This window comes from Orcinus orca, chromosome 14 (assembly GCF_937001465.1).
Source record: "Orcinus orca chromosome 14, mOrcOrc1.1, whole genome shotgun sequence".
NCBI classification, from domain to species: domain Eukaryota; kingdom Metazoa; phylum Chordata; class Mammalia; order Artiodactyla; family Delphinidae; genus Orcinus; species Orcinus orca.
The window spans coordinates 17647807-17662413 of NC_064572.1; the positions used below are offsets into that span (position 1 = coordinate 17647807).

The 14607-nt window shown below is 40.2% G+C and overlaps 1 protein-coding gene across 1 annotated transcript in view; it reads left to right on the plus strand.

Moving 5' to 3' along the window:
- The first annotated feature begins 7010 nt into the window (after positions 1-7010).
- LOC117196643 (uncharacterized) overlaps positions 7011-14607 on the plus strand; it is a 47471-nt gene continuing 39874 nt past the window's right edge. The window contains exons 1-2 of the mRNA XM_049696640.1: positions 7011-7470; positions 10331-10494. Coding sequence (XP_049552597.1) covers positions 10348-10494 — 147 coding nt within the window. The 5' untranslated portion in view covers positions 7011-7470; positions 10331-10347. The remainder of the gene's footprint in view (positions 7471-10330; positions 10495-14607) is intronic.

Sequence of the window (14607 nt, forward strand, 5' to 3'; positions counted from 1 at the left end):
TTCTGGCTTGTAGAGTTTCTGCTGAGAAATCAGCTGTTAACCTTATGAGAGTTCCCTTGTATGTTACTTGTCATTTTTCCCTTGCTGCTTTCAATAATTTTTCTTTGTCTTTAATTTTTGCCAATTTGATTACTGTGTGTCTTGGCGTGTTTCTCCTTGAGTTTTTCCTGTATGGGACTCTCTGCACTTCCTGGTCTTGGGTGGCTATTTCCTTTCCCATGTTAGGGAAGTTTTTGACTAAAATCTCTTCAAATATTTTCTCAGTCCTTTCTCTCTCTCTTCTCCTTCTGGTACCCGTATAGTGTGAATGTTGTTGCGTTTAATGTTGTCCCAGAGGTCTCTTAGGCTGTCTTCATTTCTTTTCATTCGTTTTTCTTTATTCTGTTCTGCAGCAGTGAATTCCACCATTCTGTCTTCCAGGTCATTTATCTGTTCTTCTGACTCAGTTTTTCTGCTATTGATTCTTCTAGTGTATTTTTCACTTCAGTTATTTTGTTGTTCATCTCTGTTTGTTTGTTCTTTAATTCTTCTGGATCTTTGTTAAACATTTCTTGCATCTTCTCAAACTTTGCCTCCATTCTTTTTCTGAGGTCTTGGATCATCTTCACTATCATTATTCTGAATTCTTTTTCTGGAATGTTTCCTATCTCCACTTCATTTAGTTGTTTTTCTGGGGTTTTATCTTGTTCCTTCATCTGGTACATAGCCCCCTGCCTTTTCATCTTGTCTGTTTTTCTGTGAATGTGGTTTTTGTTCCATAGGCTGCAGGATTGTAGTTCTTCTTGTTTCTGCTGTCTGCTCTCTGTATATCATATTTCTTTGTCTTGCTTAATAGTTTTGGCTAGGACTCCTAGGGCAATGTTGACAAGAAGTGGGACAGTGGCATCCTTATTTTGTTCCTTATATTAAACAGATAATTTTCAGTGTTTCCTCATTAAAACTCGTTTACTTATGGGTTTTTATTTTTATTTTTGAAAATATTTATTTATTTAGGTTTGGCTGTGCCAGGTCTTAGTTGCAGCACGTGGGATCTTCATTGAGGCATGTGGGATCTTTAGTTGCAACATGCGTGATTCTTAGTTGTGGCACGTGGACTTCTTAGTTGCGGCATGCATGCGGGATCTAGTTCCCCAAACAGGGATCGAATCCAGGCCCCCTGCATTGGGAGTGCAGAGTCTTACCCACTGGACCACCAGGGAAGTCCCTGCTTATGGATTTTTAAACTTTATTTTTATTTGTTATTTTCACGTAAGGAGGATCCATTCTATTCCTAGTGTGCTGAGCTTTTTCTTTTTAACTACAAAAGAATATTGAATTTCCCCCTTTTTCTCCGTCTATTGAATTTTTTTTTTTTTTTGCGGTACGTGGGCCTCTCACTGTTGTGGCCTCTCCCGTTGCGAAACACAGGCTCCGGACGCGCAGGCCCAGCGGCCATGGCTCACGGGTCCAGCCGCTCCGCGGCATGTGGGATCCTCCCGGACCGGGGCACAAACCCGTGTCCCCTGCATGGCAGGCAGACTCTCAACCACTTCGCCACCAGGGAAGCCCGTCTATTGAATTTTTGTTTTTCTTCTTGAACTTCTTAAAATGGCAAATTACATTGGTTGATTATTTTCAAGTGTTAAACCAAAACACAGTGTGAATTGCTGGTAAAAACCCTTCCTGGTTTATATCATTTAGCTATACTGCCAATTCAGGTTGCCACTTTAGTGGGGTTTCAAGGATGAGTGAAAGTAGGTGCATGTTTTCAGTGTGCCATCTTTACATGCAAGTTAGTAGTCAGTAATTTTTGCCAGCTGATTTACTATGTTGGCACCTTCACTTCTATGCAGTATTCCTTGCCACCCTTCTACCCCGAATCCTGCCATTGCTATTTGCATTGTCTTCTGGTTGTAAATGTAATATGAAGGTTCCCAGCATTGTGCTTATACTACATTGCAAATATTTTATTTGTGCTAATTTTCCTTTATTGGCAGTGAACTCCTTGATATCCCAATCTTGCATCTTTGTCTTTGTGCTATCAGATGCCTCACACAGTACATGTCTAGTAAATTTTGATGAAAGAGACTGGACAGGAAACTCCATCTTTCCCTGATATGTATCCAAAAATCCCTTACTGCCACATTACCATTTGCTGACTGCTAAGAATGACAGCTGCCAAATGGTGTACAAGAATGGGTTTAAATGCCCCATGAGGTGTAGTAAATTACACTAGTATAGAGCCATTCTATTTAATCTTTCAAAGCATTTTCACAATTATCCTCTTCTTTGATCCTCATAGCAACTGTGAAATAGGTAAATTAGTAGCTCTAGCCTTGCTTTACACATAAGTAAATAGGACCCAGGGAGACTAAATATTTATCCAAGACCATTTGACTAATGTTTGGTCAAATTTGGGTTAGAATCCAGGTCTCCAGCCATTTAAACTTGGGCTCTTCTCAATAGACCAGTGGTTCTGAAACTGTGGGTCTCAGGGGTTGGCACTGAATGGGGATGGGAGATAGGATGGAGGGTGAATGATCAGGGATCTGAGCCCTCCACCGCTCTCACAGTTCTGCTTTTGTCCCCTTTACACGTTACTCTTCCAAATAATTTTTCTTTTTGAAAATAGCTCTGTTGCTGATTACAACCTGCATTTACTAGTCTTTAAGCACATAATTGCTTTCTGGCACTATGTGATGTTTCAGTTTTACTTTGTACATTCCTTGTCCTAGACTTGGTATCAACCATTTCTCCAAGGAGTCCTGGTTCCTTTTGTGGGGAATGAAATTTAGAATATAATAACTGGGCTCTAGGTGTGCTTATTGCTACTCGTGCCTCATTATTTCTAACTCTTTTCAGGGACAGTACTAGGAAATTACCTTTTTTAAAAACCCCGAGTTTTTACTGATACATCTAATTCAAATCTAATGCCACAGTGTTTCTTATCTTCTCCCATTCCATTCTTGTATTGCCCTTCTCCCGTTATGAAAACCCTGCTTCCCAAATAACACTGCAAACAGTATTTACTCATTTTCTCTATCCTGAAATGCACACAAAACAGTATTAGAACAATGCCACCAGTACCCTTATTCAAAACAAAACTACTAAACAGAGTTCAAATTTTCTTTGTGGTTCTTTTTTTATCCTTAGACTATATCATAGTAAGTGTGAACAGTCAGAGAATTGTGTGCAAAATTTACTTGAATTAGTTATTTTCCCTGTGTGATTAAGTGTTCTATCAACTTGATGTATCGGTAGAGTCATTTGTTTTTGTTTGTATTCAATTTTAGAGTTTGGGTTTTAAAAATCCATTTTGATTTAACTTAAAAATATTTATAATATTTACATGTTTTATGGGTGAATATATATATTTACTCAGAGAAGTCCTGATCCCTATTTCTTCATTCTTCACCCCGTTTCCACCTACTCCACTCCATATAGATAATCATTTTCATCTGTTGTCTATCTTTTCTCTGCTTCTGTATACACACTCTTTTTTCTTCTTTCTTATAGAAATGGTAGAATAGTCCATACTCACCCTATTGTACCTAGCTTTAAACTTTTAAAAATATGTTTGAATTTATCAATTTATAACTTTAGTACTTTTTGTTTCTTGTTTAAGAATCCTTAACTTCCCAAAGGTCATGAAAATTTTCTACTATATTATCCTTTAAAATTTTAAAGTTTTGCCTCTTTCATTTAAGTCTTTAATCAATCTGGAGTAGATTTTACATATGGTGTGAGAGAGCGATCCATTTTTTTTTTTTTGCTGTTGTTTATTTTGTTTTTCAGTATGAATGTCCATTCATCCCATATAGTTTGTTGAGTAGTCTGTTTTTTACCCACTGATCTTTAATGTTGGTTTAGTTGTATGTCAAGTTGATGTACTTTCATGGATTTGCTTTTGGGCTTTTTTATAAATTTACTTATTTTTATTTATTTATTATCTTTGCTGTGTTGGGTCTTCGTTGCTGCACGCGGGCTTTCTCTAGTTGCAGCGAGTGGGGCCTACTCTTCTTTGCAGTGCACAGGCTTCTCATTGCGGTGTCTTTTCTTGTTGCGGAGCACGGGCTCTAGAGTCTGCAGGCTTCAGTAGATGCAGCACGTGGGCTCAATAGTTGTAGCTTGTGGGCTCTAGAGCACAGGCTCAGTAGTTGTGGCACATGGGCTTAGTTGCTCTGTGGCATGTGGGATCTTCCCGGACCAGGGCTCGAACCTGTGGCCCCTGCATTGGTGGCAGATTCTTAACCACTGTTCCACCAGGGAAGCCCTGGGGTTTTTTTTTTTTTCTGTTTTACCTGTTATTTCATCTATTTCTGAGAAAAATCTCTTATTTTTAAATTTCAGACATATTTTTTCATTCTACTATTTCCATTTTTAAAAATAGTTACTGTTTCTCTGCTGGAGGATTTTCTACTGTTCATTCATTTGAATGTTTTTCGTCTATGTTCTTGAGGATACTTACAAAAAAATCTTTGCTAATTCTAACAAATGGTCAGTCAGTCTCCACTGATTACCTTTTCTCTTGAATGTGCATCACGTTATTCTATTTCTTTATATGTCTAGCAATTTTGAAATATATCCTGGATGCTGTAAAGGCATTTTGTAGACTCTGAATTCTGTTATATTCCTCTGAGAATGTTGATTTTGCAGGCAATTAACTTTGCTGAACTCAGACTCCTAAATACGTCTACTTTGCCAGTGAAATCTCTGCTTAACTACTCTAACCTTAGCAGAGCTGCTTAGAGTCTGTTCCACACATGCACAGTTCAGGGATCAGCCAGAGATTTGGGAAGAATTTATATACAGAATTTGGGACTTTCCCTTTTCAGCTCTCTTCTTTGCTGGATTTCTCCCCTCAGTTTTTAGCTATTGTTTCTGCCCAAACTCTGTCTTTTGGTTTTTCAAGCCACTGACATTACAGACTGAGTTTCAGCCAACTAATTCCTGCCCTCAAATAAAAATCCACTTGAAAATGGAAAACTCACCCAGTTCTGTTACCTTTATCTAAGTGTAGACTCCTACCCAGTTTCTGCCTGCTTTTATTTTGTTATTATTTTTTTATTTTGAAAGACATTTCTTTTTTTAAATTAATTTTTATTGGAGTATAGTTGATTTACAATGTTGTCTTAGTTTCAGGTGTACAGCAAAGTGAATCAGTTATGCATATACATATATCCACTCTTTTTTAGATTCTGTTCCCATAGAGGTCATTTACAGAGTATTGAGTACGGTTGCCTGTGCTATACAGTAGGTTCTTATTAGTTAGCTATTTAATATATAGTACTGTGTATATGTCAATCCCAATCTCCCAATTTATCCCTCCCCTCCCCCTTTCCCCCTTGGTAACTATAAGTATGTTTTCTACATCTGTGACTCTATTTCACAAAAAGTGGAGTTTTGTAAATAGGTCCATTTGTACCATGTTTTAGATTCCACATATAAGCTACCTGCTTTTAGTTGCTTTCGAGTTCTTTCAGGAAGTTGTCTTTTATATTTATTCTAGAATTTTAGTTCGTATATGTGGAGAGTTAGTCTGATAGGAGCTACTCAGTCATTATTAGGAACAGAGTACCCACACTATTTTATTTATTTTGGCTTTTAATTAAACTCATATCTTGTATAACAAGTCCCCTCACCTTAGTCTAATTCTTCAGAAATGAATTAGATGTTCTTGTGTTGAACCTGAAGACTTACATAGTAACGCTTCTGCCTCCCAAGTATGAATGGACGGACTTCAGAATTAGTCATGCCAAAGAAAGGATATGTGAAATATAGGGAAGGAAGTTGTTTGTTTATGCATTGTACATGCAACTCTAATGTCAGGGATGATGACAGCCTGAGACACAGGCATGATATACATGTGCATGTCTGGTGTGCTCAGGGAAGGTCATTTAATCACCAGGACAGAATATTTGAGGACAGTAAGTATTTTAGTTGAATGCAGAAACACCTGGGAAGTCTGAAAATGGAGACATGGGTGATTTAGTAGGCTATGGCAGGAGTCAGGTGAACTGAGAAGCTGAACCAAAGCAGTGTCAATCAGAATGCAGAAAGGGACCAGATTTGAAAGAGAATTAAAAACTGAAACCTTGTATTCAGTGATATGGTGCTGAAGGAAATATTTATAAGGGTAAGACACATTTTCTCCATTACTCAAATCACAGCATGCATTAACCTCTTACTTGGCTTACACATGAAATAACACTCTAGAAAGTCTAGAAAAAGAGGAAAAATCACCCCAAATTCTACTATCCTTATAAAATAACAAATATTTTATATCCCCTTCCAGACCTTATTCAGAAACAAAGGTATATTTTTCAAATATGTAATCATACCCCATGTTGAATGTCCTTGATAATTTTGTATTATTTCTATCATCTCAGTGAATAAGGAAATTTCATCTTGCTCGTCTTCATAATTACATCATTTTTAATGTCTGCATATTATTCCATTATTTCACACACCCCAACTTTCTGTACCATTATTCAATTTCTTGGACATTTATATTGCCACTAACACTACTGTAAATAATACTCCATGGGAATTCCCTGGCGGTCCAGTGGTGAGGACTCCGTGCTTCCGCTGCATGGGGCCAGAGTTTGATCCCTCGTCGGGAAACAGATCCCACAAGCTGCGCAGCGCAGCCAAAGGAAAAAAAAAAAGCTCCATGAACATGTTTATGTATATAATTAGTCTTTCCCTTTTGTGGGAGATTGACTGTCAGCATTAAGGTATCTGTAGTAGAGTTGATACATTTAATATTGTTTCATGTATTTTAATATTTACTCCCTAGAGCCCTGACATTACAAAGCCCTTAGAGTGATATGTGTGAGAATCTTTATATTCTAGATCATTACTAAGAGAAGGGACTTTGCCTGTTGATGGCTGTAGCATCTAGCATAGTGCCTATTATTAAGAGTCATAAGAGCTGTGTTCTGAATGAGTAAATCAGTGAATAAATTAGTTCAGTTGTCTTCTGTGGAGAGTTGAACTCATTTCTCGCCATCTGGATGCAGTTTGATTTCAGGTGTACCCTGTGTTATTGGCAAGGTCTGGAGAGCCATTTAGATAGTCACTCCTGCAATCTGGATTTTACAGAAGTCTGGAATGTTGCCCTGAGAACACAATCTGCAACAGCCTCTGTCTGGGATTTTTACTTTTGCTTCCCGGATCACTACAGACCCAAGTATTTCCATGGGCTTCCTTCTGGAAAACAAAACAAAGAATGTGCTCTTTTCTTTCTGGAGGAAACTTTCCCATTAGTTTCTACCTCAGTGGGACAGGTCCTTGTAGGGCAGGCTAAACTTGGGCCAGAACGTTTGGAAATCTTGACTCTGTTCTCTCCTTGGCTTCAGAAAACAACTGGGATCACGCTCAGCTTAGACTGGATAAGTTTCTGTTTTGTTGCTGATGCTTTTTCTTTTTTTTCTTTTTTTGTAAACGGAGCGAAACAATTTTGGTTCAGATCAGTGTGTAAAAAAGAAGGTTGGTAATCAGAATCATAGAATTATAGAATAGAGAGCTTCTATCGATGTCATTTTTCTTTTACTAAAAATAATAATGACTACTTATGGCATTTTGTGCCAGGCCTTGTTCTAGCACTTTCCTTACATGACTTCACTTAATTTAATCATCACAACAACCCAGCCTTATGAAGTAGGTATTATGATTTCCACTCTGTAAATTAGGAAAATGCTGAAATATTTTTTTTAATTGAAGTATAGTTGATTTACAATGTTTTGTTAATTTCTGCTCTATGGCAAAGTGACTCAGTTATACATCTATATACATTCTCTGTTATATTCTTTTCCATTATGGTTTATCCCAAGATATTGAATATAGTTCCCTGTGCTTAAAGATCTTAAGTCATCTTTTCATAAGCACACACAAGTGGTGGAGTAAGGATTCAAAAATAGGTCTGGCTGATACCAATGTTCATGCCTGTATATCCATTTGCAAAGCACTTTCCTTTCGATTCTGCTCTCTAAATCACAGCTGCAGCATCAGGAAGGAGACTGATTAGTCCTGTGAGGCAGAGGTGGAGACAGAGATTCAGAGATCATGTTCTTTGCCATCCAAGTTCTCACAGGAAAGAACGATAAGAGCCAGGCTGTACATGTGGACTGTCTCATTCCCTGTCCCATACCCTTTCCACTGCTCCCCCTGGAGAGCTCTCTGAATCTTCCCATTATAGTTGAGGAAACTGGGGCCCAGAGTATTGCAGTGATTTACCAAGCTCATACAGCTGGCTAGCAAACTAAGACTGGAGCCCAGATTTTCTGCCTCCCAAGCTAGTGTCTTTATTATTATGTCTACATGGCAAACAAAAGCTAGTTGTTAAAGAATATTCAATGTGAGTTATATTCCAAATCAGAAAAGACATTAACGCAGTCCCTCCAGTGCAGAGACATTTAACTCATCATCTTCATTGTGTTAAAATCTCCTCCATCGTATGAGATACCTAGTCGATCTGTTAATCATCAAGTATGTACTGAGTGACTAATATAAATGTGCTTAGCACTGGGAACAGCCCCTGAGTGGGGTCTCCATGGTCAGTCTATGAAAAGTCTCAGGATTAGCAGCTCTCCCTCCTCCAGTATAGACCTCAAAAGAGTCAAAGTAAATAGAATTTTCTGCCTCAACAGCTGTATTTATTTTGGGCTGTTTCTCCACCTACAACGCCCATTTGCTGTCCTTGGAGCTTCTGAACCTGTTTATTTTCAACCTCCCAGAGGCAGCCAGCTGTTGTATTCCTGTGTCATGGCAGAGAGAAGTCTTCTGGAGGGAAGCAAGCCATTTCAAAAGCATAAAGGAAATAACCCAAAGTAGAGTTTACCAACTGAGGCTATTTCCTGAGCAGGACACCAACCCTGCTCTCAAATATCTTATTCAAATAGCTTAACAAGACATAACTGGAGACAGAACTTGAGCACCGAAAATTACACAATAAAATAAAAAGAGCTAAGGAGTAATATAAACTCAGGTCTTAAGTGATATCAAGTGAATGTGATTGAACAGTCTCCTAGCTGAACAGTCTCCTAGTCAGTTAGACGGGACTAAACTCAGAGAAATATTTTGTTTGGGCTACAAGTTTGCTTCTTTATGTGCTTGCTTTTTAGTGACCCAATATTTAAGAACTCAGAGCATTTACCTAAAAATCCAGATTTCTGACTCCTTCTGAAAAAAAATGGAAGGTCTACTAATATGTGTTTATCCTCATGTGGGGTAACTATGGGCTGGAGAGGTGGGTGTGTTAGGTGAAACACACACTCCCCAGTTTGCCACAGTCCTCAGAGGTAGTGTGGCAAGCACTGTGGCAGGCATGACAGCTCATTGACTACTCACAGAAGACTCTACTAGGTAGGTATTATCCTTCCTATTTTATAAATGGGAAAAGCAAGGCTCAGAAAGGTTATGAGGTCAGCCGGAAGCCACCTACTTAGTGAATAGCTAGGATTCACACCCATGGCTGCCTGAGTACGTCCCTTCTAGATGCTGCCTCCCAGAGAACTAGGAAGTGATAAAGCTGGGTCTTGAATCCAGACTGACTCCAAGCCTACTGGCCATTCTAAAATGTCATACTATGTCAGAGGCACAGACCCTGCTACATGCAATGGAAGCTAGCGAGTATGTCACGATGAACCAAGAAGAAGAGAACCATTCCTACTGGGAAATGACTTACAAGTCCAGGAATAACTTCTGAAGATAATACATTGTGATAGAAAAATTATAAATAGGCCAGACTATCACCAAACATTTGACCAGTGCTTCTTAGGTAGGTTGAAAGTTTTGGCCATTAGCAGCATACTAGAGTTACTCGAAAGCACTGTTCGGTATTTTTATGGGAAGGATTGAATCCTGTGAGGAAGCTAAACAAGGAGTACAAATTCCAAATGGCCTGGGCAGAGTAAAGGAGCAGGAAGACCTGTATTTTAGGCCTTGGAGGGCAGATCTAGGCCCACCGTCCCCTGGGCAGTGGCCACCAAGGGCTGGACCTCAAAGAGACTGAAGCACCATGTCAAAACTCATCACTTTGCCTAAAGCTTATCCTGAGTAGTGGAAATACAAAAGATTTAAATGTCAGTTATTCTGTTTTGTATTTTTTTTAAAAAAGTGTTCATAAGTTGCAAAGCTTGGAATCAAGTCCAGGAATTCTCGGGTTCTCTCTACTATATATCACCGTCCAGAAAACAGATGGTAGAGAGGGGAGGGGAAGGTATTCCAGGTAGGGGGATGCTGTGTTAGGAAATTTCAGATTCTGTTTGGATAGAGAAGGAAAGAAAATAATAGAGGTTGAAGCCTCTGACAACAGTCACCAGATTTATCACTTACCCTGTTATCACAGGTTGCAGAGGACTGATCATGCTGTCACCACTGAGATGCCCAAGGGCCGTATCTCTAATGACCACGCTGCCCTTTTTACTCTCCTTTCCTTGGCCATTTAGCCCCACTGCAGGCCATTTAGCCTCCCTACTCCAAGTTCCTGGATCAGTCTTCTTCCTGATCAAGGTAAGTTATAGGCTGGTGGGTAAACCGTGAACCAGCTGTAATGGGAGTAATGTGTAATAACAGCAACAAAATCCAAAATGATAATTGCTATAACAGTAATAACAGCAGTTACTTTTACTGAGCCATTTCTGCATTCTAAACACTTTGTTAGGGCTTCCGTGGTGGCGCAGTGGTTGAGAGTCCGCCTGCTGATGCATGGGACACGGGTTCGTGCCCCGGTCCGGGAAGATCCCACATGCCACAGAGCGGCTGGGCCCGTGAGCCATGGCCGCTGAGCCTGTGCTCCGCAACGGGAGAGGCCACGACAGTGAGAGGCCTGCGTACCAAAAAAAACACAAAAAACAAAAAACACTTTGTTAAATAACTTACATGCTTTAAACCGTTTAACTATTATATTGTCCTGTAAAGTCTCTATTATGAGGAGACAATTCTCTGAGGGTCTCTTGCATTTCTGCACATCTTGTGAGCAAGGCACTGGCTCCCCTTTGTTCCAGACTAACTTTTAAAAAATTTTATTTATTTATTTTTGGCTGCCTTGGGTCTTCGTTGCTGCACACAGGCTTTCTCTAGTTGCAGTGAGCGGGGGCTACTCTTGTTGCAGTGTGCAGGCTTCTTATTGTGGTGGCTTCTCTTGTTGCGGAGCACAGGCTCTAGGCGTGTGGGCTTCAGTAGTTGTGGCACGTGGGCTCAGTAGTTGTGGCTCCCAGCCTCTAGAGTGCAGTCTCGGTAGTTGTGGCGCACGGGCTTAGTTGCTCCGGGGCATTTGGGATCTTCCGGACCAGGGCTCAAACCCGTGTCCCCTGCATTGGCAGGTGGATTCCCAACCACTGCGCCACCAGGGAAGTCCCCCAGACTAACTTTTGAAGGATGCTTGTATAACAAACAGCCTTGGAAGATAGAGATGGTGTTTCCTGTCAGAGCGAAGGACAGACATGTTTATTGACCATTAGAAATGATTCATGTTCCTTAAACTCAGGGTTCTTCTTTTGTAACACAACCTTCTTTGCATCTCCATGTGGGAAATGGGGCTTGGGGAGCCAGCACAGAAATGGCTGATCCTCTGGCTACTGCTGTTGCCGTTAAGTAACTGTCCTTTGCCTCTGACCCAGGAATTTTATGTCTTCTACTAGCACCCATGAAACTGTGGCAGGCTAATCTATTAGTTTGCAAGTAAGGCAGTGTCTCAGAGTCTACATGGTCTTTGAAAGATTTTATTATTCCCATTTTACAGATTAGAAACTGAGGTTGTTGGAGGTGTTTTCAACTGCTCGTATTTATTATATCTGATCCTATACTTCAGTCTGTTGCCTGGATATTTGGCTTTTAGAGATTAAATCTCCATTTTGAAGCATATTTCTGGCACCCAAGTCCCAGTTTTATTCTATGTTCCTGAGATAGTCGTCTATTCATCTATCCCAGTGTTTATTCAGTGCATAATATCTGTGTTGTTCTCGTCAGTTCTCCTAGGGAATGAAATCTTTCCTTGAACTCCAACTCCCATATCTCATAGTATTGTGGTGGAAATTAAGTAAAAATAATGGATGTAAAAGCACCTAACACAAATGATTCTCAAACTTTAGGTGGTATCTGAAATACTGGCATATTTCTCTTAAAATGCAGAACCCCAGACCCCATCCCAAGAGATTCTGAATCAGTAGATCTAGATTAAAATAAAAAACCAGGATTTCCATTATCTTAGTCCTTGCTTACTTCTTGTCCTGTCCTTCCTTACCCTGTGCTTTATGTTCTAGTGACTGCTAGCCGTGTGTAATTCTCTCTGCTTCTGTTCTTCTGTACTTTGGCCATCTTTCTTCTCTAACTAGAAGAGCTAACCCCTCCTTATCCTTTAGCTCAGGTGTCTCCTCCTTTAGGAAGCCTTCCCCATCTAATGAGGGGATATCATTTCTTCATCCTCCCAAAGCTTGCTGTTGCTTACCTCTATCATTTACTTGTACCTTTTATTAAGATTATGTGTGTCTCCACCAGCAGACTCTCAACTCCTTGAGGGCAGGTAATTTGTCCTATTCACTTTTACACTTTACATGGGAAGTCTTTTATGGAATAGTAGAGTATCTGGTTCACAACAGGTACTGGACTTTGAAATCAATTTTTGTTGAATGAATAAAAGAACGGGGCTTCCCTGGTGGCGCAGTGGTTAAGAATCCGCCTGCCGATGCAGGGGACGCAGGTTCGAGCCCTGGTCCTGGAAGATCCCACATGCCGCGGAGCAACTAAGCCCGTGCGCCACAACTGCTGAGCCTGTGCTCTAGAACCCGCACGTCACAACTACTGAAGCCTGCATGCCTGAAGCCCATGCTCCACAACAAGAGAAGCCACCGCCGTGAGAAGCCCACGCACTGCAGCAAAGAGTAGCCCCCGCTAGCTGCAACTAGAGAAAGCCCGTGTGCAGCAACGAAGACCCATGTCAACCAAAAATAAAATAAATAAATTAAAAAAAAAAAAAGAAAGAAGCCATTTGTTTGCAGAAAGCTTTCAATATAAAATCCCATTGGGACTTTCCTGGCAGTCCAGTTGTTAAGACTCCATGCTTCCACTGCAGGGGGCGTGAGTTCAATCCCTGGTCAGGGAACTAAGATCCTACATGCTGTGCAGCCTGGCCAAAAAATTTAAAAAAAGTCTATTAATGATAATACTCTTGATTTTCTTAAAAACGTTTATTTCATGTGAGGTAAGACCAGAAATATGAGGAAAGAGAGAGAAAGCAAGAAGTTGAATTTTAGCATGGGTAGAGAGAGTAAAATATAATATAGCCTGGCCTCCTCATTGTTTTTTCTTTCCATTACGGTTTATTAGAGGATATTGAATATAATTCCCTGTACTATACAGTAAGACCTTGTTGTTTATCCATCCCATATATAATAGTTTGCATCTGCTAACCCCAAACTCCCAGTCCCTTCTTCCCCCACTCCTCCTCCGCCTTGGCAACCACAAGTCTGTTCTCTATGTCTGTGAGTCTGTTTCTGTTTCGTAGATAAGTTCATTTGTGTCATATTTTAGATTCCACATATAAGTAATATCATATGGTATTTGTCTTTCTCTTTCTGACTTACTTCACTTAGTATGATAATCTCTAGGTCCATCCGTGTTGCTGCAAATGGCATTATTTCATTCTTTTTAATGTCTGAGTAGTATTCCATTGTATATATACCAGATCTTCGTTTCTTTTTAATTTTAAAAAAATTTATATTTATTTATTTATTTATTTCTGGCCGTGTTGGGTCTTCGTTGCTGCATGTGGGCTTTTCTCAGTTGCGGTGAGCGGGGGCGACTCTTCGTTGTGGTGTGCGGGCTTCTCATTGTGGTGGCTTCTCCTGTTGCGGAGCATGAGATCTAGGCTTGCGGGCTTCAGTAGTTGGCATGCGGGCTCAGTAGTTGTGGCTCGTGGGCTCTAGAGCGCAGGCTCAGTAGTTGTGGCAGACAGGCTTTGTTGCTTCACGGCATGTGGGATCTTCCCGGACCAGGGATCTGAACCCGTTTCTCCTGCATTGGCAGGTAGATTCTTAACCACTGTGCCTCCAGGGAAGTTCTTTTTAAATTTTTACTGGAGTATAGTTGATTTACAATGTTTTGTTAGTTTTGGGTGTACAGCAAATTGATTCAGTTATACATATACATATATCCACTCTTTTTTAGATTCTTTTCCCATATAGGTCATTACAGACTATTGAGTAGAGTTTCCTGTGCCATACAGTAAGTCCTTATTAGTTATCTATTTTATATATAGCAGTGTGTATATGTCAATCCCAATCTCCCAATTTATCCCTCCCCTCCCTTTCCACCCTGGGAACCATGAGTTTGTTTTCTACATCTGTGACTCTATTTCTGTTTTGTGAATAAGTTCATTTGTACCATTTTAAAAAAATTTACTTATTTTTATTTATTTATTTTTGGCTGCGTTGGGTCTTCGTTGCCGTGTGCAGGCTTTCTGTAGTTGCGGTGAGCAGGGGCTACTCTTTGTTGCAGTGTGCAGGCTTCTCATTTCGGCGGCTTCTCTTGTTAAGGAGCATGGGCTCTAGGGGTATGGGCTTCAGTAGTTGTGGCATGTGGGCTCTAGAGCGCAGGCTCAGTAGTTGTGGCACCTGGGCTTAGTTG